Below are 24235 nucleotides of genomic sequence, written 5' to 3'. Positions count from 1 at the left end.
TAAATTGTAGCCTTAGGATGAGCAGTTTTAGCCTTTTTCCCTATAAATGACCGAGCTAATGATTGGAAAATGACCGTGTTACTCCGATTTCCATTTCCAGATCAGTGCCAAGAGCCCGAGACTAGAATGTTCTATCAGATCGGAGAGTCCTGGGACAAACTCATTCAGGGAATCCACTACAGATGTCACTGCTATGGAAATGGCATTGGAGAGATGAGCTGCGAGCCTCAGCAGTCTTTCCCTGGTGAGTAAACTGCATCTTTTTGAGAGATTTTTTTATTTTTTATGAGGCACATGTTCCCTCTCTCTCTCGCGCGCACACACACACACACACACACAGTATGTGGGTCACACTGTGTACTGCTATAAGTAGTCTTGTGGGCATGGGTGGGGAGAGGTTTGGAAGTCAAAGGCTTCCAGATGTTTACTGAGAGCAAGTGTGCTGTTTGCCATTTCTCCCAGGTGTTTTGTTGGAGTGGTGATTAGGATTTGCTCTTCCTTGTGATCTTTTCTTTTACAACGGACAAATGCTCGTCCTCTGGCAGCGTTTGAAATCAAGGATGTTGGTTTTAAGATGCCCTCATCCACACCTTGATTTGGGTGGGCCCATGCCTTGTGTTTGCCGTCTGTTCTTTTGAAGTTCCCTGGATGGAGAAAGGCACACACCCAATCAACACAGCTGTCTAAATCACCCCCTGCAGCCCTTTTGGCACTGTTTGTTTGTCTTTGAGTTTCTTTCGTCCTGTGTTGAGAATTAGTTTGAATTTCAACCAAACCTGTTACTTTTTCTGCTTGCACAGCATCTGTAAAGTAATTCAGAGATTATGTACTTTCCATTGTTAATGGTTGCCTCCCAACTTTTGTAGAGGAAAATCAACAACTAGGGTTGGATGGAATGACGGTAGAAACTTAACTTTATTATCCTTGAAGGCAATTCTTTATGTAGACATCAGTATACATACACATACTCATACACTGCTAAACAGAAACGTGTTAACTGGTCATGTGAAAAAAAAAATCATCCAAGATTAAGAAGAAAACTACAGCATACTCTTCCTGTCTAGACAGCTTTGTTGATTTGGGAGTGGTTTTAATTTGACGTGTTGCACAATGCCATGCCAGGCCTGTTGTGCATATTTTGCCTATTTAATGATGACTTCAAATAATGGCTCATCCAGTTATATTTGTAATTCACTATTGTTTTGAGTCCTATTGTGATAATATAAAGCTGGTTCTGTGCTGTCTTATCATTTGTTGGTTTGTTATGTGATCTATACACTACCTTTAAAAAGTTTGGGGTCGGAATTTTTTTTAAATATATTTGTCTCTTATGCTCTCCAAAGCTGCATTTATTTGATTAAAAAAACACTGCAAAAAAACAATAACGTTGTGAAAATATGATTACAATAATAATAAAAAAATCTATTTTAGTATACTGTAAAATGTAATTTGTGATGGCAAAGCTGAAATTGCAGTAATCATTACTCCAGTCTTCAGTGTCACATGATCCTTCAGAAATCTTTAGTGAATAGAAAGTTCAAAAGAACAGCATTTATTTGAAATCTAAATCTTTTGTAATATTGTAAATGTCTTTACTGTCACTTTTGATCAATGTAATGCATCCTTTGCTGAGTAAAAGTTTTAATTTCTTCCAAAAGAAGACCCCAAACTTCTGAACGGTATAGTGAATATCATATAATATGATATAAATCTAAGTTTTTGTACCATTACCGTGGTTTTGGTCATATTGCCCATCACTAATGACCAGTACAGAATGTTGTTTATATTAATCCGTTCCTTTTTATCACAAAATAAATGTGTTGTTAATTATATGTATTTATACACAACCACTAAATTCCCCCACAAGATCTGACAAGGTCTGCATTAATAAAGTTTTTCCTCTTTGTGAGAGCTTGTTGGGGTCAGAAGTGCTCCCTTTGCTCATTGAGTGAAAGCAACCCCAGAGCAATATCCCTCAGTAATGGCGTCCAGCTGTGAGAAGGCTGGGAACAGTGGGAGTGAGGCTGGTGCAGGCTGGCGGAACGTAATGCAGACTAAGTGAACTTTAAGTGCTGTACACAGACTACCCTCATGGCAATAATTGGGAGAAATGGGGACCAGATTGAAATCAGATGCAATTTGAGGATATTGCTATATGAGGCTACAAGACACTTGAAGAAAAATTAGTTTTAAATACACTGTTGAGAAATTTTGTTGGTAAATAATAGAGATTTATCACTTTAGAAAAGTTGCTGAGGGTTTCTGGATTTAAAGGTTTGAAAGCCTGAGACGGAGGTGGTGGTCCTCTCATCCTCATGTCTTAGTGCTGAAACTGTGGTAAGAATCTCACAAGCTAGTGCTACGTTTCCCATTTCAGCGTTTCCCAAAAGGAACAGAGCACACTAACGCTACAAACTATTTTTTTTTCTCTTTCCTAGAACACATTAATGTTTTTTTAGGCCAGAAAACATCTCGGTTTGTTCTCAATATGCGAGTTGTGAAAACACTGTTCAAATACTCTGTGTTTGTTGTTTTATAGTATTAGCATGATGAGCTACTGGCATGGTATTCTCTTAAGACATTTTACGTATTGTAATTTGCAAGTATGGGTGCTCTTGGCTGTAAATATTATTTTTAAATTCTGAATATTTTATATACCTCTATCAGGTGGTCATCGTCCAGTCCAGGTGATTATATCAGAATCTGGCAACCAGCCCGACTCCCACCCCATCCAATGGAACGCCCCGGCTTCTGCACACATCACACAGTACATACTCAAATGGAGACCGGTGAGTCTCTTTTGAGACGCTATAAACTTTAGTGGCCCTTTGCTCTTTGAATCAAATTGAATTATGATTACATTAGAGTGGTTATTTATCTAATACACTATAGTGTGTGATAGTTGAGCTGCAACCTACTTATTTTAAACAGAAAAACACCCATATCCAATGGATGGAGGTCACTATTCCAGGCCATCTGAACTCATACACCATCGCAGGATTGAAGCCAGGAGTCACTTACGAGGGCCAACTCATCAGCATCCTGCGTTTCGGACGTAGAGAAACCACTAGCTTTGATTTCTCCACCGTGCATGGCTCATGTAGGCTATTCATTCATTAAACGTGCATGTGCATGTATTTGTGACAGTTTTCAAGCATAAATAATTATTCATCAGCAAGTTTTTGAATGGGACTTAATGTATCCAAAAACAGCATGTTTAAGAGCATGTTTGCTAATGTACTCCTTTCCATAACCTCCCTAGTGGCTACCCATATAGAGGGATATACCACCCAGCCCCCTCCGATAGTGGACACCTCTGAGTCTGTGACTGAGATCACTTCCAGCAGTTTCGTCATCTCTTGGGTGTCTGCGTCTGACACAGTGTCTGGATTCAGGGTGGAATATGAGCTGAGTGAGGAGGGAGGCCAGAGAGGACAGCCCATGGTCTTGGGTCAGTATGTGCATCTCAAGTGTAGTGTCATTGGTTTAGTCAAATTAGACTAGTAAACCTAATTTGTCCACAATTCATTTGTGGAAGTTAAAGATGTCAATGTTTGTAATGTTAACTTGATTATCCGTTTCCAGACCTTCCTCATTCGGCTACATCCGTGAACATCAGTGAACTTCTCCCAGGAAGAAAGTATACTGTAAATGTGTATGAAGTGACAGGAGAAGGAGAACCCAACCTGATCCTTACCACTTCCCAGACTACAGGTGAACCTTTTCTCTCTGTCTTTCTTGGTTTTTCTTGTTCCCTTTTCCTCTTTCATCCTCTTTATAATATTATAAAAATTTAACCTACTGGGAAAGCCATATACGACTTGACATATTTTTGAGAAACGCACCAAGCGCAATGTTCTCTCACCATTCCTGATTTCTAACACGTGTTCGGCGTGGTCTTTAAAACACCAGGTGTAAACGGGTATGTGTCTCCCTCGTGTACTTGTGATCCGATCGACCAAAACGCATCTTAATGGCAGGTGTAAACAGGGCCCTAAAAAGCATAAAGGGGGTCCAAAATACCAATATTAAATTCTACAATTTATATTTGTCTTTATTTTCATCTTAAGTAAAAATATAAGAATATGGCAAATGTTTAATTTCATTTGTTCACATCTGATAATATACCATAAAATATAATATAATATAATATATAAAACAATTAAATAATGTCTAACAACTTAAATCTCAAGCGTGTTTATGTCAGAAATTTCACTGCTGTAAAAAGTCAACTCCACAACATCTTCCACTTACAAATACTCTTACTTGCAGTATTTGATTGTTTGATGATGTGATCGTTTTAGCTTATGTTTTGGCTAATGCTTCCACAGCTCCTGATGCTCCTTCTGATCATGAAGTGGAGGATGTGGGGGAGACCTCTCTGATTATCAGCTGGTCTAAACCTGTGGCTCCTATCACTGGTAAACACAGGGTGTCTTTAGTAAAAAACAAACCATTATGTGACCTATATATAAATTGCACACAAAATACAGATGATAAGTGTATATCTTGTATATTTAGGTTACCGTGTGGTGTACACTCCATCTGAAGAGGGCAGTTCTGGCAGCACTGAGCTGAACCTGCCTAACACTGCCACCTCAGTGACCCTGGGTGACCTCCGCCCTGGTCTGCTCTATAACATCAGCATCTACTCAGTGGAAGACAGTTTGGAGAGTGAACCTATTTTTGTTCAGGTCACTACTGCTGGAGAACCACTGGCAGGTATGAAATCACTTCATGGGTGAATCTTGAAAAACTTGGATAAAAAAAAGGAAATTACACTTTACATAAAGTATGAAGCCTATTTTTATGACCATTAAGAGTTTTAATAATGTGACATTATTTTCATGACAGTTAAATACATTGTCCCCTAAAACTGCCTTCATTTATGTGTATGCATATATATATATATGTATACTGTATAAAATGTATAATGGTGGGACATTGCAAAAATCTGTGATGTTCCTAAAATAGGCTTCTATTTTATTTAGTTAAAATTATTTTATATTTATTTATTTTTGATTTGGGGTGAATTATGACCTTGACCTGTTCTTGAAAGGTTTTATGAGATTCACCCACATCTTTAAAGAAGAGATGTGTTACATGACCTCAGATGTGTGTCAGGATACATCTGAAGATAATAACTTCTGTTTAACAAATGGTTTGATCTTTGGGGTGCAGTGGAAACATAGCATGATGTCATCAAGCCATAAACGTCTTTTTATTGTTTTCTTTTGAGTGGATTTAGGTGTTTTGTCTGGCAGGCCAAAGATAAGATCACATTTGAGTTGAGTCAGCGAGTCGGCGTCCAAACGCCTGTGAATCCTTATAGGGTAATATGTCGAAAGTGTGTGGATTTTGATTTTGCGGGGACTGGCTTGGAGAAAATTACACAGTTCTGACTGTTTCATACTGATCTGGTAAATCAGCAAACATTGCAACTTTACAAAAACTGTCTGAGTCTCACTGAGAACGTTTCATCTAATACATATTCACATTGACTTTTATAGTATGCTCTGATTCTTCGAAGGTGCAAATGAGTCAAAAAGGGTTCAACAGTTCGGCTTTACATGTAATGAGGTTTTTGATGTCTGCTGAAATATTATGGCTGCTTCTAAAACAAACAGTCCTGAAAGCCTATTATTCTTTTCCCTGTCAGGCCGTCTGGTCTGTCGGTAGGGTGTCTGAATTCCTTTGCTCAGATGAGCAACTTTTACAGAATGGTAAACACATGTCTGAATGAGAGGCTACAATAAAGTTAAGCCCTTCAAAGGAAGGTCACTCAGAATCAGGTTTGTGACTCAAAAAGGTAGAAAGGGTCATGGTTATGTTTTGTTAAGGAGCAACCTTTAATTTCTTGAAAGTATTAGAATAGCTTGAAACTTTTCCCATTGTATTCCAAGGTCTGAATGACGAAAAAAAAAAATGTTTTCTACCCACAGAGGAAGTTCCCTCTCCAACCGATCTGCAGTTCTTTGAAGTGTCTGACTCTAAGATCACAGTCACCTGGACTAGTCCATACACTGAGGTGTCTGGGTACCGTGTTTCTGTGGGTGAGGTGGGTCCAGATGGATTGACTGAGAGAGAAATCCCACTCCAGGTGACACAGAACGCCTATGCTGAGATCACAGACCTCCACCCTGGAACCCTCTACCGTTTCTTCATCTTTTCTCTCAAATCGGGTGAAGAGAGTGAGCCACTGGTTGGAGAGCAAGCTACAAGTGAGAAAAGCTACATTTCTACAAAAATAAATAAATTAATATAATAAAATTTACTTGAGAAACAACATTGCAATATAATATAATATAATATAATAAAAGCAATTTGATAATTTTACAATACAAAAAATCTTGGCTCAGTGTTGCTATTATTTTTGGGGTAACACTTTATTTTGATACACAAAGCCTATTTCAAAGAACTAGCTATGTCGAAAATCGGCGTTGTTGCCTCGCGTCAGCTGCGTCTGGACCAAAAAGCTGCTCTTGATCACACAGCACAGACTACAGCCGACTGCAAACTAGCACATGCGTTCTGCGCAACCGAATCTTATCTTTCTTTCTCATGTTTTTATGAAAATATTCGCGTTTTGGAATGCACGGGTAGGATAACATAACATTAGATCAGCCTTCTGTCTGTGCCGTCTTGACTTACTTGCTCTCTTTCATCACTTTTGCTTTAATTCTCATGCACTGACTTGTTCGCTAATCTGAACATCCAATCGGGGTTCCCACTCTCACCAACGGCCCCAACGCCAAATTTCAACATGCTTGGTGCCTTTAGACATTTTGTTGACTATAAGTAATGTTGCACCTACATGTCAACTAACTCTCATTAGAGTATGTGTAGACTGTCTGCTTAAAATCTACTAACTCTTTATCGGGATGGTCCCCCATCAGACATTCTACTTACTATAAGTAACTTTGCAAGTGCATGCCACATTATTCTAACCCTAACCCCTTATTCTTCTAACCTTACCATACCCCTAACAGTCTACTCCACTTACACTCTATTGAGAGTTAGTTGACAAGTAGGTGCAACGTTACTTATTGTCAACAGAATATCTAAAGAGGACCATCAAAATAAAGTGTAACCATGTTTGCCACTATGATGCGTGTTAACCTTGTACATCTTTCTCTTCACAGAGCCTGACCAACCCACCAATATTCATTTCACTAACATTACGGAGGACAGTACTGTAATCATCTGGTCACCTCCTAGGGCTCAAATCACAGGTTACAGACTTTTCCTGACTGTTGAGGGCTCAAACCCCAAACAGCTGCGTATTCCCGCCCGCTTGTCACAGTACACCATCCTCAACTTGCAGCCTGATACGGTGTACTCTGCCACTCTGCATGCAGAAAAAGGCAACGTGCTTAGTGAGGGGTCCGTCGCCACATTCGCCACACGTGAGTTTCTGTTTGCCTGTCGAAACACTTCCAAATACATTCACGAATCATTAACCACAAGTTCTAAAGCAATTGTTCCGTATTTTCTGGCTTTTAGTTCAGCCAATGGGAAATGCTCCTTACTTCAGCACTGATGTCACAGACACTTCCATCATTGTCTCCTGGATCCCTGTGCCCAAAATTGGATACAAGGTAGGTTACCGTTGAAACACACCAGAGGCACTGAAGCAGCTATAGGCCATTACTTTTTGCTCTAACGGCTACTTTGAGAAAGTACTCTTGACATTCTGACACCCTCAATGCACAATGTTTATGCTTTAATTTTGCTCTGCAGTTAACCGTGAGGCCCAGCCAAGGCGGAGAAGCCCCTAGGGATGAGATCTCCGAGTCTGGTAGTGTCATCATCTCAGGTCTAACCCCTGGAGTTGAGTACACCTACAGCGTCCAGCCGGTCATCAGCGGTCATGAGCAAGGCAACCCCATCACTCGACGGGTGGTCACTCGTAAGCGCATTTTTCTGTTCTTATTATGTTGAGCTTATTAAAGATGTGGGAGCGTGAGAGAGAAGTTTCTCACACTGTTTTATCTGTCTATAGCTCTTTCTCCACCCACGGATCTGAACCTGGAGTCCAACCCGAACACCGGAGAGCTGACTGTTCAGTGGAACGATGCTAAAATCCCAGGTTAGTATCAAGAGAGGGGTGCCATCGCGTTTTTCAAGTGCGTAAATTATTGTATATCATGTGATTTATTACTTTTTTCTTCTTAAGATATTCATAACATACTCCTCATTCGGAACCACTTTGCCTCTAGGACCACTGCTGTCAATCAAATCGTGAATACTATGTTTTTGGACATGCTACTCTTTTGGCGTACTCTTTTTGCATAGTATATAGTAGGGAAGTGTTCGATTTCGGCGCAGCGACAGTGTTCCAGTAATTACAAACAGCTTGAAAAGTCATGGAAATAAAATTTAAAAATGCAGGATTACTGTGTAATAAAAGAATGTGAAGCACTCTCTCAAATGAGCTCCTGTGTTCCCTTGGCAACACTTGTTCTGTTTCCGTAGACATCACGGGATACAGAGTGACCTGCACCCCCACCAAAGGACAGCAAGGGAACTCTGTGGAGGAGTTTGTGAAGGCGGGACATAACTCGTGTACGTTAGAGAACCTGAGTCCAGGAGTGGAGTATAATGTCAGCGTGTTTACTGTGAAGGATGACATGGAGAGCATTCCTGTCTCCAGCACTGTGACTCCGGGTAGGCATAAGAGCTTTTTGAGAGACAAATCACCCCGTAACTCAGTAATTTTGCATCAGTAACTTTGCTTAAAGCATGTGTATTGTAATCAGTGCAGTACTTGCTTTTAATGCCTATTGAGGCATTAAATACAGAGAACATGCAGATTACTAAATACACATTGCTTTCTCAATAATGACCAAAAAATGTGAAGCAACAATAAAATCAGCATATGTTTCTGTTGTCAGCCAATTTTGGCAAACAGAACATAAGAGCTCAATTTCTTTCACAATTTTGGTCTGTATTTTAATAAATAAAAAATGGCATTAGAACTCTGATATTATATACTCATATCACAAATTCCTAATGCTCATCTCCATGGTTCAGCATTCACATGAACTATGAAGGATCTATTTTTTTGGGTCAATGACTTACCTCCGCCACTCTGTGTTGTGTCTCTGTCTGTGTTGGGCCTCTGGCACCTTCTCTCCTCTCCAGATGTGCCCAAAGTAACTGATTTTAACTTCATCAACATCACTGACTCCACTATTGGCCTCAGCTGGAGTCCTCTTAACTCCACCGCCGTTACGGGCTACCGCATCACGGTGTTGGCTGCAGGGGACAGTGTCCCAATCTTTGTTGAATTTGTGGAGCCCACGACAGGGTTTTACACCGTGCACGGCCTGGAGCCCGGTATTGATTATGACATCACCGTCACCACAGTCACAGAAAATGGAGAGAGTGAACCCATCACCATCACCCAGCAAACAGGTAAAGAGTGAGGGGAACTTGTAGGGAAAAAATTGCTGAACAAAATGTCTCCAAGATTTTACATACATGTATGATGAAAAATAAGGCTTTAAAAAAGCCTTAAGGCTCCAAATATGGCTTTTTTTTAAATAATAATGAGAATACATTTGGATCAGTAAGATATATATATATTTTTAATCTTTTTGAAAGAAGTCTCTTATGCTCACCAAGTCTGCATTTATTTGTTAAAAAATATAGTAATAACAGTAATATTGTGAATTTGTTTTTATTATTATTATTATTATTATTATTATTATTGATATTGTTGTTGCTTAATATATTTTAGTGGAAACCGTGATTTTATTTCAGGATTCTTTGTTAAATTAAAAGTTCAAAAGAACATCATTTATTTTAATATAAATATATTCTAACATTATAAATGTCTTTACTCTTACTTATGATCAATTTAATGCACCATTAGTGAATAAGCATCAACTCCTTCCAAAAAAATCGTACTGACACAATGCATATAAAAAAAAAAAAAAAAACGGGTTAAAGTTGGATGTTTTTTGGGAGTAAAAATGGATATAGTACAAAAAAGACATATATTTTGTGTACCTTTAAGTGAAGAAAAACCTGTGAATGTAATGACCTGTTGGCCCAAATGAATGTGCAGTAAATCTGGGTCTTCATACTTGTTGAACGTTCCTGCTCTTTGTTGTTACAGTATTTCTTTATATACATATGGCAGCCATATCCCTGTTTGAAAGTGGATTGAGGAAAAACTAGCAGCTGTTTCTTGTTGCAGCACTTTATCCTTCTTTCCTTCTTACTCTTTTATTTTTTTCCTCTCTCTACCACACTATTTTATGTCTCTTTTTCTTCCTCACTCTCTTTTTGTCTGGAGAAAACTGATGTGTAGACCCACATGGCATCAGTATGTGTGACTTCTGCTTTTCACATAAACATTTTCTAATTCTGTCCTCCACCTGCTTTAGAAAAAACTGAAAAAAATACTATAAAAGTATATAAACAATACTAAAATAACACCGTTTGAGAGCCTTCCACAAATGGGACGCTGAAAATATTTCATTATATTCTTGTAGATGTTTTATCAATGTTTGATGCTTACAAAACAGCTGCTTTTTAATGGAACTAAAAAATATCGCACTTGCCTCCTGTCTCTTTTAGCTGTCCCTGCCCCGTCTGGCCTGTCCTTCAGTGGCGTGACTCCAGACAGTATGCTGGTGTCCTGGAATGCCCCTCAGGTCCCCAAATCCTCTGATATCAATCGCTACATCATCCACTATCATCCGATCGATGACGACGATGACACCACTGAGCGCACTGTGGAAGGAAGCGAAAATTTTGTCGTTCTTCACCGTACGTGACTTTTAATTACAGCCGAATTGATTTATGTTTGTTTGTGCAGTCCTGTCTTTAGTGTCACTAATGAAAAGGTGTTAGTAATAAGTCTCTCTGTGTGATTTTTAGATCTTGTTCCCAACACTGAGTACCTGGTGAGTGTGATTTGTGTCTATGAGGAGAGAGAGAGCTCACCTGCGATTGGCACTCAGAGAACAGGTAATAATGATGATTTTTTGCTTTGACGCAGGCAATATGTTCTATTCTGGGAGACATGGTTTAGCGTAGACCGAACAAATTTCTGTTACCGTAATTACTCTTTTATTTCTGTGCATGAAATGAAACATCCCTTAAAGTTTTAGAAAACTAAGAAACTAACAAGTGGAGATTTCCATTCAAGAATGTTATTTGTTAATCTATACATTATTATGAACTTTTGAATATTTTAAGGAGTGTTTTTTACTGTGGTATCTAAATTGGTATTGGTATAACATGAAATATCATCTACATACAGTATCATCTATAAATATCAGCTCTTCTAACTAGTGTCCTAAAACAATGTTAAATTAGTCTTTTAGTTAAATCAGGGTTCTCTAAATCAATCATTTTTAGGACCGTCAAAACTGCCTTGAGCAATATTTGTGCAAAATTCTATACAAGAAGTTTGAATTGATAAAGTTTCTCGATAAACTTTATTTACAGTATATGTTACATGTACCCTTACTATAGTAATAACATTAGATTGTGCATAATTACATGCAACTAACCGTAAACCAAACCCTAACCTTAACCCTATGGCAAGTACAAGTTGTTAATTAATATTACTTATATATTATAATTACACCTTAACATGACAGCTTAAAATAGGTGAAGTCATTACAGTGTAATTACACAAATAGGTGCTAAATAAAATTAATTAACTGCATGTCCTTTCTATAGGGTTAAGGTTTGGTTTAGGGATAGTTGCTTGTAATTATGGATAATTTACTGTTATTATTATAGTAAAGTGTTACCTTTTATTTCAATATTTTTTCAATGCTTTAGTTATTTTTATTTTATGTCCTTATTTTATTACATTTTATTTATTGTCTCAAACAGCATATATGGGTTTTAATATGAAAATATATAGCTTTACCAAACGGGATCACCCTATTTCAAGCCTGTTTCATTGGTTGACTAAGTCATGCATTTTACTTCACAGTCTTTGACGCTCCTGTCGGCCTGCAGTTCTCTGATGTCGGCACCAACTCCTTCACCGTGCGCTGGCAGGCTCCTCAGGCCATTATCACAGGATACCGTATCCGCTACCAAATGACCAGTGGGGGGCGTGCTAAGGAGGAGAGACTGCCCCCATCAAGAAGCCATTTCACCCTCACAGGCCTGACTCCGGAGACGGAGTACAGCATCAGCGTCTATGCCGTCAGCGGATCCCGCGAGAGTCTGCCTTTAATTGGAGCCCAGTCCACCAGTATGCTGCTACGTCTCTTCCTCTCTTGACTTCTCATTGCGGCTCACTTTAGATCTTATTAGTACTAATTGTCTCATCACTATTTCTCTTAGTCTCTGATGCCCCCACTGACCTGGAAGTCATTTCCTCAACACCAACCAGCATCACAGTTCGGTGGGACGCCCCCTCGGTAACTGTGAGGTACTACAGGATCACGCATGGAGAGACAGGTAGATCATTGGATCCTGTTGTTGATCAAATAATGTTGTTGAGTTCACACCAACGCGAATATTCGGCACAAAAATTTGGTGTGTGTGATTGTTCAGACCAGTTTGTAAAAAAGCAGCAGACGGACTGAATTAAAATACTAATTCACTCTCTGTGCATAAATACCCTGGTTACTTTGGGACACAAAGCGCTACGTAAGTTTACATTTCAGTATTTGCATGTTTTCCTGCCATTGTTGCCTGCTTTAGTTTGCTTACGTACTAGCATAGCATACAGATACCTAATTAGCCTGATAGCTTAGCTTACACACCACACATTTGCACTTACCTTACATGTATTTGCAATAATCTTTTTGGAGTTACGTGTAAATTAAGTGTTAAAACATTTTAGATATAAAAATAACAATGTAACGTTCATTTATTCGTTTAGTGGGCCAGCTGTATTCACAGTGCGATAGAAAAGTGATTTGCAAAAATAGTTTTTGCATTGACAGTGTGCAAATGATCGTGATGGTCTGATGTGAACAGATGTATTAACAGTCATTCATCCAATTTTTGCACCGAATATCTGTGTTGGTGTGAAGAGTTTGTGTCTGCCGTCGGCTAAATCATTCAAATTTTTCCCATGCAGGAGGGTTTGACGCTCCTCTGGAATTTACTGTCCCCGGCTCCCAGTCTACTGCCACTATTGAAGGCCTACGTCCAGGCACCGATTACACCGTCACCGTTTACGCTGTGACCGGCAGAGGCGACAGCCCTGCGTCCAGCACCCCCATCCATGTTATACATAGAACAGGTAAACCAACGCATCTGAGAATCTGAGTCTGTCGGGTCTTTGTGCACTAGTTTGTCAGACTTTTTTAAAGGATTTAGGAAGTCAAAAATATATAAATGGACTTATTTTCTTTAAACAGATATTGAGTCTCCACCAGGGATGGAGGTGACTGACGTGAAAGACAACACTATTACAGTACGCTGGAGTCCGGCGGTTGGTCCCATCACAGGTTATCGTGTCACAGGAACTCCACTAAATGGACAGGGACCCGTTTTCTCTGAAGTGGTGGCTCCAGGTAATATCACTCTCAATACAACTATTGTGTTGTGCCTTCTCTTATGTACTTGTGAAATGAAGGAAGCAATGTTGTCAAAGTGAGAGTTAAGTTTGTGTGTTGTTTTTTTTTATGTGTAAATCCAGACCAGACTGAAATGACGTTCTCTGGCCTGATGCCGACAGCAGAGTACACCGTCAGCGTCTACGCCCTGGGCCAGGACGGAGAGAGCCCCCCTCTGGTCGAAAATGTACTCACAAGTAGGTGTACAAGCTGAGAAAAATAGTAGAAGGATGAAAGTGATTGGATCCCTTATGAAACATAAGTACACTTTAGTATACTTTTAAAAAGAGAGAGTACTAGAAATAATATACTTTAAAATAATGTTATCATACACTTAATTGCATGTTAATTGTAATTAAATTAAAATCTATTATAGGTTACATGTATATTAAATGCAATTAGCTGAACCTTAAAGTGCTTTTTTGACCCGTTCAAAATTAACTTTAAATGCAATACAGAATAACACACTACAGTTTAAATTATAATCAAGTCCTTCACATGTGCTTCAGAATGTTAGTCAGCACATCAAAATAAGTGCACTTCTTTATAGCACAACTAAAAATTGTTAAAACATAATAATTTAAAATGTACTTTTAAAGTTAATGTTTAATTTGATATTATAAAATGTGCACAAAAGTGTGTTACGAAACTTTTTTTTGATATGCTTTTAAGGGTTGAGGTGCACTATAAGTGCACATTCAATATACAATTTAGCACACTTAAATTTCACCAAGGATATTAAAAAGACACGAAATTGTCAAAAAAAATGGTATCAGTTCACTATTAAAAAAGTGCTTGCAATGTAAACAGTGCAGATGTAATGACATCAGGTTTAATTGAAACAGATGAATTCATAGTTTCAAATATTTCTCTCTCTAGCGGTGGACAAACCCAAAGACCTGTCCTTCAGTGACGTGGACTCAACCTCCATGCGCATCTCCTGGGAGAGTCCCGATGGCGTGGTCTCCTCGTACAGAGTGTTGTACTACAGTCCTGAGGAGGGAGAGAGAGAGCTGTTCCCTGTCCCGAATGGAGATGAGGAGTCTGCAGTGATCCGTGACCTCAGACCGGGCACAGAATACACTGTTAAAGTCATCGCACTGCATGACCGGACCCCCAGCCCTCCTCTGGTGGGCACTCAGACAACAGGTATTACATTCAACAACTGCACTATTTAATAACATGTCCACCGACGTGCATTTATATTTCTAACTATAATAATTATTGACATGCATAATCATATTTTTTATATTTGTATTAATATATGATTTTAATTTAATCAGTATATTTATTTATATATATATATATATATATATATATATATATATATATATATATATATATATATATATATATATATATATATATATATTCTTTTAATTAATTATTATTAGTAGTAGTACTGCTTATTATTACTATTTAGTCAGTTTGCACTATAAATATTTGATGCATAAGTTCTCCACTGTTTTATGAACATGAATGATATCTACAGTAAAATCATTGATGCAATGATTGATACAATGATGCAAGATTTATAAACTTATCTTGAAACATTAATATGAATGAGGCTACCTATTATGTATGGTTATTATTATTATTATTATTATTATTATTATTATTTCAAATGTTTGGGGTCAGTAAGATTTGTATTCTTTGAAGAATTTATATTTTTATTCAGCAAGGATGCATTAATTTGATCAAAAGTGACAGTAAAGACCTTTGTTATTTTAAAATAGCGAAATAAATGCTGTTCTTTTAAACCTTCTGTTTGTCAAAAAAAATCCTGAAAAAATAAATGTATCACAATTTTTACAAAAATATTAAGCAGCACAACTGTTTTCAACATTAATAATAATAATAAGTGTTTCTAGAGCATCAAATCAGCATATTAGAATGATTCCTGAAGGATCGTGTGAGACTGAAGACTGGAGTAATGATGATGAAAATTCACAGGAATAAATTACATTAACTAATTTTCATTTTAATGTATATTATACATTTTAAATTGTAATAATTTTTCACAATATTACTGTTTTTACTGTATTTTGATCAAATAAATGCAGACTTGTTGAGCATAAGAGACTCAAAAACATTAAAAAGTTTTTTTTTTTTTTTTTTGTAGCCACCTAGCAATCAGCAATGTTCTTCAGAAAAATCTGGTAATATAATTAATGTTTCTTTTAATATTCTCTTTTCTTTCTGTAGCTATTCCTGGGCCCACCAGTCTGCACTTCTCCCAGGTGGGTCCAACATCCTTCACTGTCTCCTGGTCTTCCTCTAACGCCAGGCTGACGGGTTACCGTGTGGCCATCACCCCCAAGAGCAAGAACGGCCCCACTAAAGAGGACAACATCACCCCTGACTCCACTGAGTTCCACGCCACTGGACTCATGGTGAATAACCATCTCATACTGGAGAAGTTCCTTCTCTCAAAACTAGTGACTAGTGTAGAACAAACTACTTCATTCCTTGGAGTCTTTGCATCACACTTTTAATTGCTAGAAAGTAGCCCTTATAAACAGTACTGAGGGGTTTCATGGAAAGATCACTATTGAAACAGCTGTTCCTCTAGTTTTGAGGCATTTACTCTTGATTTTAGCTGTGGTTGTGGGTTACTGGTACTCAGAGAGCAATGTTAATCTCCATCAAGCAAACCTCACATTGTATAGCTACCTTGTCATTTTGGTCAGGGGGTAGATCAAAGATTAAAGCCTTTGCCAGATTGTTTCAGAAAATTATATGGTATTTTGTGGAGCACGTTTTCAAGGCTTAGCTTCATTTTTTCCCCCTTGTATGCGTGTTTATAGCCTGGCACTGATTATGAAGTGGAGGTTTACGGTGTGAAGAACTCTCTCACCAGCCGTCGTGTCAAGGGAGAAGTCACAACACCTGACAGTAAGCCACGTCTCTAAATCAGACCCACATTATTCATGTGTGCGCTGGCCAAAACTCAATCTAGATCTCATTTTCCCAGACATCAGTCCGCCTCGACGTGTCCGTATATCCAATGTGAAGGACTCCTCCATCACCCTCACCTGGCGCTCTAAGACCGAGACTATCTCAGGCTTCCTGGTAGAAGCCACACCAACCATGGGCGGCCACAATCCTATCCAGAGAACCATTGAACCGGATTCACGCACCCACACGATTACTGGTACTGTACAACTCCACACAGCTATAGCAACTTATATAACAGGCTGCATCATTTGCTTGGCAAATCATAATTTTATGATCATATGATTCTGTGTCCTATAGGTCTGGAGCCAGGAACCGTTTATAAGATCAATATCTATACGCTGAATGAAAATGGACGTAGTGAGCCTTTCACCCTTACAGCTACTACAGGTACATGTATAATTATAATATAATATAACATAATATAATTACTTTAAAGGTGCTGTATGTAACTTTTTCACTCTACTAAAGCATAAAAATACCATAATATGTTTGCATATATTGCAGAAACATGCTAAGTTCACATACTCGTTTCTCTGAAAAACACGACGATCTCCGATATTTTGAATTCGACTGCAGTGCCTATTTCGACCACTAGTTGTCATTCTTACAGACTGCACCTTTAATATTTTTTTTCCAGCGAAACCAGTTATTAGCCCACCTACAAACCTCCATTTCACCTCTCTGACTTCTACTTCAATCTCCTTCACCTGGGAGGCTCCACGAAGCACTATCACTGGATACTACGTGACCTATGAGGAGGCTGGAGACCGTCCTAAAGAGTTGACCCCTCGACCCCAGGCTGGCAGGACCTTCGCTTTTATCTCTGGTACTTATTTAAACTTTTGTTTAGACAGCTCGCCAATGAATTTGCTTTTTTTTTTTTTTTTTGTAAACCAACATTTTTGTGGTGTGTGCGTGTAGGTTTGAAACCAGGCACTGAGTACATTATCAAGATTGTTGCATTAAATAATGCTCAAAGAAGCACTCCACTGACTGGAAAGGCAAAAACTCGTAAGTACACCTTTATTAACCTTTTTTATTTACTACTGTTCAACAGTTTGGGGTCCGTAAGATTTTTTTTATATTTTCTTTTATGCTCATCAATGCTGCATTTATTCTATTGAAAATACAGTACAAACTATAATATATTTTTTCAATGTTATTCTATTTTAAAATGTAATTTATTCCTGTGATAGCAAAGCTGAATTTCTAGCAGCCATTACATAAATCATTCTAATATGATGTTTTGCTGCTTAAGAAATATTTTAAATTATTATATATGTTGAAAACAGTTGTGCAGCTTAATATTTTTGTGGAAGCTGCAATAAATGATTTTCTTTTTACAATCCTAAAGAAAGTTCAAAAGAACCGCATTTATTTGAAATGGAAATCTTTTTAACATTATAAATGTCTTTACTGTCACTTTTGATCAATTGGACGCTTTATTGCTGTATAAAAATATTAATAATATGTTTATATTAATTACAATTTTTATATATTTTTTATAATTTATTAATAAAAGAACTCTTACTGACCCCAAACTTTGGAACTGTAGTGGACTTCCACATCTTCCAGTATTTTGGGGGTGTTATTGGCAGTCTGTTTATATTATAATTCATTTTATAATTCATTTCAACTAAGCTATTAATACACATTACATAGCAAAGCCAGAGCTTTTATTTTGAAAGAAAGACTTTTAAGCTATTTTTTTAATTGCTTTAAAACTACACTATGTAACTTTTGCCGCTCTAGCGGTTAATGATGTACTCGCTCATTATATAAATTTTGAACAAAGAAAAGTTGCATAGTGTACCTAATTCAAAAGAAAGAAATGCAAGGCTGATCTAAGCAGAGCACAATAAATTAAATGTGCTTTACATTGCCCTCTGCTGGCAAAAATGTGCTATTGCATTACTCATTTGCTTGCCCCAACACAATGTTTCTGGCAGAACTGGAAAGTCACCAGCTGCCCCCTCAGCTCCCCGACCCCAGCCGGCCCCGCCATGATATACTAGATGTCCCAGAGGACAATGACCACTTCAACAACCACGTGCAAATGCTGGGGCCAAACAGACACAACACACTGGGGCAGCAGGGCCAACACATCTACACTGAATATCAGAGCTTCAACCTGGGAAACAACGGCCAGCAGCCTCATCCCCCAAACCACCGCGAGCCCCTGGTCTACATCCCTCTGCCAGGAGCAGATGGCCAGAGAGTGCCAGTGGTGAAGGTGAACGAGGGCCCTGAACCGGGCTTCCCCTTTGGTGGGCTTTACAATGAGACAAACCTGCCCCAGGAATCTCAGACCCAGACCACAATCATATGGCAGCCTGTGCCGCACACCTCAGAGTATGTGGTGTCATGCAGTCCCATCACAGAGATCAATGAGAAGAGCTTCCAGGTGAGTAAACTAGCTGACAATATTGTGGTATTATATGCAATATAGAAATACAATATACATTTTTAATAAATAAAAATCACAATTAATCACAAATATCAACACTTGCTAATAAAGCCCCAAATCAAGATCATTTAAAACATTGCACCATTAAAACAATGGTCAGTAAAAAAAGTTGATTTGAGCCACGTGCAGAAGGACATTTCAAATGAAATTACTATTAATTCTTTATTTAATAAAAATTATTTATATAATTAAGTATTTTATATATGCACATACATTACTGTTCAAAAGTTTGGGGATAAGAGGTTTTTTAATGCATTTATTTGATCAAAAATTAAGCAAAAACAATGTGAAATGTTTTTACAATTTAAAATAACTGATGTAACTGACAATGACTATATATGTATGTGTATATGTATGTATGTATGTATGTATGTGTGTGTGTGTGTGTATATATATATATATATATATATATATATATACATATTACATACATATACATACATACACTCACCTAAATGATTATTAGGAACACCTGTTCAATTTCTCATTAATGCAATTATCTAATCAACCAATCACATGGTAGTTGCTTCAATGCATTTAGGGGTGTGGTCCTGGTCAAGACAATCTCTTGAACTCCAAACTGAATGTCAGAATGGGAAAGAAAGGTGATTTAAGCAATTTTGAGCGTGGCATGGTTGTTGGTGCCAGATGGGCCGGTCTGAGTATTTCACAATCTGCTCAGTTACTGGGATTTTCAAGCACAACCATTTCTAGGGTTTACAAAGAATGGTGTGAAAAGGGAAAAAAATCCAGTGTGCGGCAGTCCTGTGGGCGAAAATGCCTTGTTGATGCTAGAGGTCAGAGGAGAATGGGCCGACTGATTCAAGCTGATAGAAGAGCAACTTTGACTGAAATAACCACTCGTTACAACCGAGGTATGCAGCAAAGCATTTGTGAAGCCACAACACGCACAACCTTGAGGCGGATGGGCTACAACAGCAGAAGACCCCACCGGGTACCACTCATCTCCACTACAAATAGGAAAAAGAGGCTACAATTTGCACAAGCTCACCAAAATTGGACAGTTGAAGACTGGAAAAATGTTGCCTGGTCGGATGAGTCTCGATTTCTGTTGAGACATTCAGATGGTAGAGTCAGAATTTGGCGTAAACAGAATGAGAACATGGATCCATCATGCTTTGTTACCACTGTGCAGGCTGGTGGTGGTGGTGTAATGGTGTGGGGGATGTTTTCTTGGCACACTTTAGGCCCCTTAGTGCCAATTGGGCATCGTTTAAATGCCACGGCCTACCTGAGCATTGTTTCTGACCATGTCCATCCCTTTATGACCACCATGTACCCATCCTCTGATGGCTACTTCCAGCAGGATAATGCACCATGTCACAAAGCTCGAATCATTTCAAATTGGTTTCTTGAACATGACAATGAGTTCACTGTACTAAAATAGCCCCCACAGTCACCAGATCTCAACCCAATAGAGCATCTTTTGGATGTGGTGGAACGGGAGCTTCGTGCCCTGGATGTGCATCCCACTAATCTCTATCAACTGCAAGATGCTATCCTATCAATATGGGCCAACATTTCTAAAGAATGCTTTCAGCACCTTGTTGAATCAATGCCACGTAGAATTAAGGCAGTTCTGAAGGCGAAAGGGGGTCAAACACAGTATTAGTATGGTGTTCCTAATAATCCTTTAGGTGAGTGTATATACTTATTATACATACATATATATACTTATTATAATTATTATTATATATTTATTTTTATTTATTATTATTATTATTATTATTATTATTATTACTCCATTATGATCTCATGTGATCTAATTCAGAAATAATTCTGATATGCTGATTTGCTGCTTAAGAAACTACTTTTTATTATCAAAACCGTTTTTATACTGTACATTATTGTGGCAGACAAGTAAATTATTTGTATGCAGACAGACATTGCAGGGGGCATTATTAGATTCTTTAACTATTAATAATTATATAAATGTATTTATTTTGAAAAATATTTTTATGTAATTAATTTGATTAAATTTACATTTAAATTGCCAGCGCTAATTAATACATTGGTATACTGAAACAATCACACTGTTTAAAAACTAAAAATCAAAGTGCAGATTTACTTGTTTGGAAACTTACATTAGGTCCTAATTAATGCAACTTCAAGCTGTTGATGGTTACATATTTTTTTCATGGTATGATATTTTCAGTGATTATAATGCTCTCTCCCCTTCAGATGCGTCTGCCTGGTACATCTACTAGCGCTACACTGATCGGTCTCACCTCTGGTGCCTCCTATAATGTCCTTGTGGAGTCTGTCAACGGAGACCAAAAACAGAAAGTCCTCGATGATGTTGTGACTGTTGGAAACAGTGGTAAATCATCCAAAAGCCAAACAAATTTCACATAACCACATTTCAGAAGTTTACATGCTTGACCTTGACCCCTCATATGCTTTAGTTCCAGGTGCTGGAGTGACTCCCTCGAGCAAGGATGTGTGCTACGACACATTCACTGCCACCCACCATGAAGTGGGCGCTGAGTGGGAGCGCATGTCTGAGACAGGCTTTAAACTCTGGTGCAAGTGCCTTGGCCTCGGCAGTGGTCATTTCAGATGTGATTCATCCAGTGAGTGAATGAGCAGTGCCGCTAAATGCTAAACACCACTCCTCTCTCTAGCATGGGCAACCGTTTACCATTTTAATATGTTTATTTAAAGTGCCCCTCTTCGGATATAACCTTTCATGTAGTGTGTAATATAGCTGTGAATGTAAAAGGTCTGCAAAGTTTTAAAGATTAAAGTGCACGATAAATGGAGTTATTTGGGGCTTTCGCACCGGAGGAACCTTTTCATTGTTCCTAGAACTAATGGCGGAAATACTCGCTTTTTGGCGTGTCCGCATCGCAGGAACGAGGGAGCGAGTTTAATTCTAGGAACGGCCCTTTGAGGGAACTAAATTATCTCCTACTTCAGTGTAACCCAGCACAATAGGAACTACCAGTGACGTAATTCTACACTGATTGGCCGAACGTATGTGAAACACCAGCACCCGCCTTTTAAAAAAAAAAGCTGTGTACACATGCAGATTAGAGCCTATATAGTATTTACTTTATATATCACTTTAATTAGTACACTTGAGATCTTTTGTGAAATAAAATCCAAATTTTGCCCATGTTAGCTTTCTCCTGACATGTTTGTGGAGGTTTTCAAACATGACAGTCAGAGATTAGGTGGCTCATGTCTCAGATTTGTATTGTCAGCCTTTAACCAGATGATATTAAACTCTGAGACCAGCTTATTAATAACCACTGTATGAATGTTTGTGAAGGATGAATACACTGGAAACTCAAATGTCTTTCTCCACACACTTCTGAGAGTTTATATGCCAACCAACACGCATCTCTTAATCTACAGAGTGGTGCCATGACAGTGGCCACAACTACCGAGTCGGCGAGAAGTGGGACCGTCATGCTGAGAACGGTCACATGATGAGCTGCACCTGTCTGGGAAACGGGAAAGGAGAGTTTAAATGTGAACCCCGTAAGTGTAGTTTGTGTCTAAGCAACTTTGAATGTTTAACTGTAGTTGTAAATCGGTTAGTTGATTGACAATCATTGTCTGCTGTAGATGAATCCACCTGTTATGATGAGGGGAAGTTGTACCAGGTGGGCAACCAGTGGCAGAAGGAGTATCTCGGAGCCATTTGCACTTGTACCTGCCACGGGGGACAACAGGTAACACTAAGTCCTATGTCCTAGTTTCCACACTATATATATATTACTTAATAAATTGTGTATATATATATATATATATATATATATATATATATATATATATATATTACCATGTTTAAAACCATGCTGTCTATCCAGGGCTGGCGCTGTGAGAACTGTCGTCGTCCTGGAGCTGAAGTTGACGCGGACCTCATTCAGCCTCCAGTGCGCACTGATGCTTTTGACCGCTACAGAGAGAACGCCCTACGCAAACTAGTGAGTCTTTTATAGATGTGATACCCAATTTGTTGAGAAAAAATAAAATAAAAATGTTATTAATCTTTGATGAAAGTCAGATTTGAGGGTAATTATAGCTGATAATGTGTAATATTATGCACTATGCTTTACCGTTCAAAAGTTTGGGGTCGGGAAGTGGTCTCTTCTACTCTTTTATTTAATCATCACATACTTTTTAATATCTGGAGATTTAGTAAATGTTTTGGATTTTGCCATAAAACAAGTGCACTTTTTACTTTTGCCCTACAGAACATCCAATGTCCCATTGAGTGCCTGAGACCGGACCTGTTAGCAGATGCCCAGAACCCTCTAGAATAAATGCGCGTATTAGTTTTGCCCAATACTGGAGAGGACACACAACCCCCAGAGACTGTATCTAGCACCCTCGGTGCCTCTCTGTCCTTATTTTCACTCACACTGCAAACTCTGTCCTGCTGCTTCCACCTGTGACATCACGCCCAGAGACAAAACTTCTCACTCTTCTGATTGGTTGAGTCTGCAGCCAGTCTCCCTCTGCACGGTGGATGGAAGGACACCATCCGTCTACACCGAGATTCCACTGGTTTGAAATTTGGCTGTTGACATCGTATACGCCGGAAACTCAAATCAGTGGAACATCAGCAGAGAATCAACACATCTTGCCTTTGTGTTTTTCAGTATTATTGCCTATTGTTTGATTGTGGTTTTAAAAAAAAATGATTTTTGTGACTTTTTTTTGTGTATTTTTGTCAGTGATAAACTTTTATTGGTGTTCTTTTCTAAAACAAGCACTGTCTTACAATGAGAACCTTTGTGCCTTGTAGGCATCCTTTTTGTATGATGTAATATTCGCCCCTCCCTAATCTGATTGGTTGGTTGAAATCTGTGGCCTTTGTGTCTGCCAGGAGACAAAGGAAAGCACTGTGTTAATGAAGAAGTGAACTTTTTTTCTTTTCTTTTATTTATCCCTTTTATGTATGCGTTTTGATGGAATGCAGATTATGGGTGTATACTGTTTTTTTTGTTTGTGTTTTAGGTGCCAAAGTCTTAACTACTGTGGACAAAAATACTTTTTAATAAAACATTTTTTTTACAATGTTTGAGATTCAAAGCCTATCTGTAAGAAGCTTTCAGGGCACTAAAGCAGCATTCAGCTGGTGTCGTCTTCTTTTTTCTTGTGGTCTAATAGGTACATGAGGCTAAGAGATATCAGCATGCAAGGGTGTTCAGGAAACTTGTTTGCAAAGTAATTATATTTGTAATTCCATATGGGGATTGCGGTGAAATGTGTAATATTCTGTTGTGTA

The 24235-nt window shown here is 38.3% G+C and overlaps 1 protein-coding gene across 1 annotated transcript in view; it reads left to right on the top strand.

Moving 5' to 3' along the window:
• The window catches only part of fn1a (fibronectin 1a), a 30159-nt gene extending 6133 nt beyond the window's left edge, over positions 1-24026 (top strand). Inside the window, exons 12-46 of the mRNA XM_084422440.1 lie at positions 101-244; positions 2668-2789; positions 2932-3100; positions 3263-3451; positions 3586-3714; positions 4332-4421; positions 4522-4722; positions 5943-6221; positions 7143-7406; positions 7504-7598; positions 7741-7909; positions 8003-8089; positions 8476-8667; positions 9145-9417; positions 10588-10779; positions 10891-10980; positions 11963-12229; positions 12322-12438; positions 13067-13231; positions 13350-13505; positions 13631-13744; positions 14427-14696; positions 15753-15940; positions 16355-16442; positions 16522-16701; positions 16803-16892; positions 17143-17331; positions 17427-17516; positions 18455-18909; positions 21175-21313; positions 21399-21566; positions 22354-22479; positions 22567-22673; positions 22812-22928; positions 23199-24026. Coding sequence (XP_084278566.1) covers positions 101-244; positions 2668-2789; positions 2932-3100; positions 3263-3451; positions 3586-3714; positions 4332-4421; positions 4522-4722; positions 5943-6221; positions 7143-7406; positions 7504-7598; positions 7741-7909; positions 8003-8089; positions 8476-8667; positions 9145-9417; positions 10588-10779; positions 10891-10980; positions 11963-12229; positions 12322-12438; positions 13067-13231; positions 13350-13505; positions 13631-13744; positions 14427-14696; positions 15753-15940; positions 16355-16442; positions 16522-16701; positions 16803-16892; positions 17143-17331; positions 17427-17516; positions 18455-18909; positions 21175-21313; positions 21399-21566; positions 22354-22479; positions 22567-22673; positions 22812-22928; positions 23199-23267 — 5780 coding nt within the window. The 3' untranslated portion in view covers positions 23268-24026. The remainder of the gene's footprint in view (positions 1-100; positions 245-2667; positions 2790-2931; positions 3101-3262; positions 3452-3585; positions 3715-4331; positions 4422-4521; positions 4723-5942; positions 6222-7142; positions 7407-7503; positions 7599-7740; positions 7910-8002; positions 8090-8475; positions 8668-9144; positions 9418-10587; positions 10780-10890; positions 10981-11962; positions 12230-12321; positions 12439-13066; positions 13232-13349; positions 13506-13630; positions 13745-14426; positions 14697-15752; positions 15941-16354; positions 16443-16521; positions 16702-16802; positions 16893-17142; positions 17332-17426; positions 17517-18454; positions 18910-21174; positions 21314-21398; positions 21567-22353; positions 22480-22566; positions 22674-22811; positions 22929-23198) is intronic.
• Positions 24027-24235: the final 209 nt, after the last annotated feature.

This window comes from Rutilus rutilus (genome assembly GCF_951802725.1).
Source record: "Rutilus rutilus genome assembly, chromosome: 10".
Taxonomy (NCBI): domain Eukaryota; kingdom Metazoa; phylum Chordata; class Actinopteri; order Cypriniformes; family Leuciscidae; genus Rutilus; species Rutilus rutilus.
The sequence above is the reverse complement of the archived record's forward strand: the minus strand, read 5'-3'. Positions and strand labels throughout refer to the sequence as shown.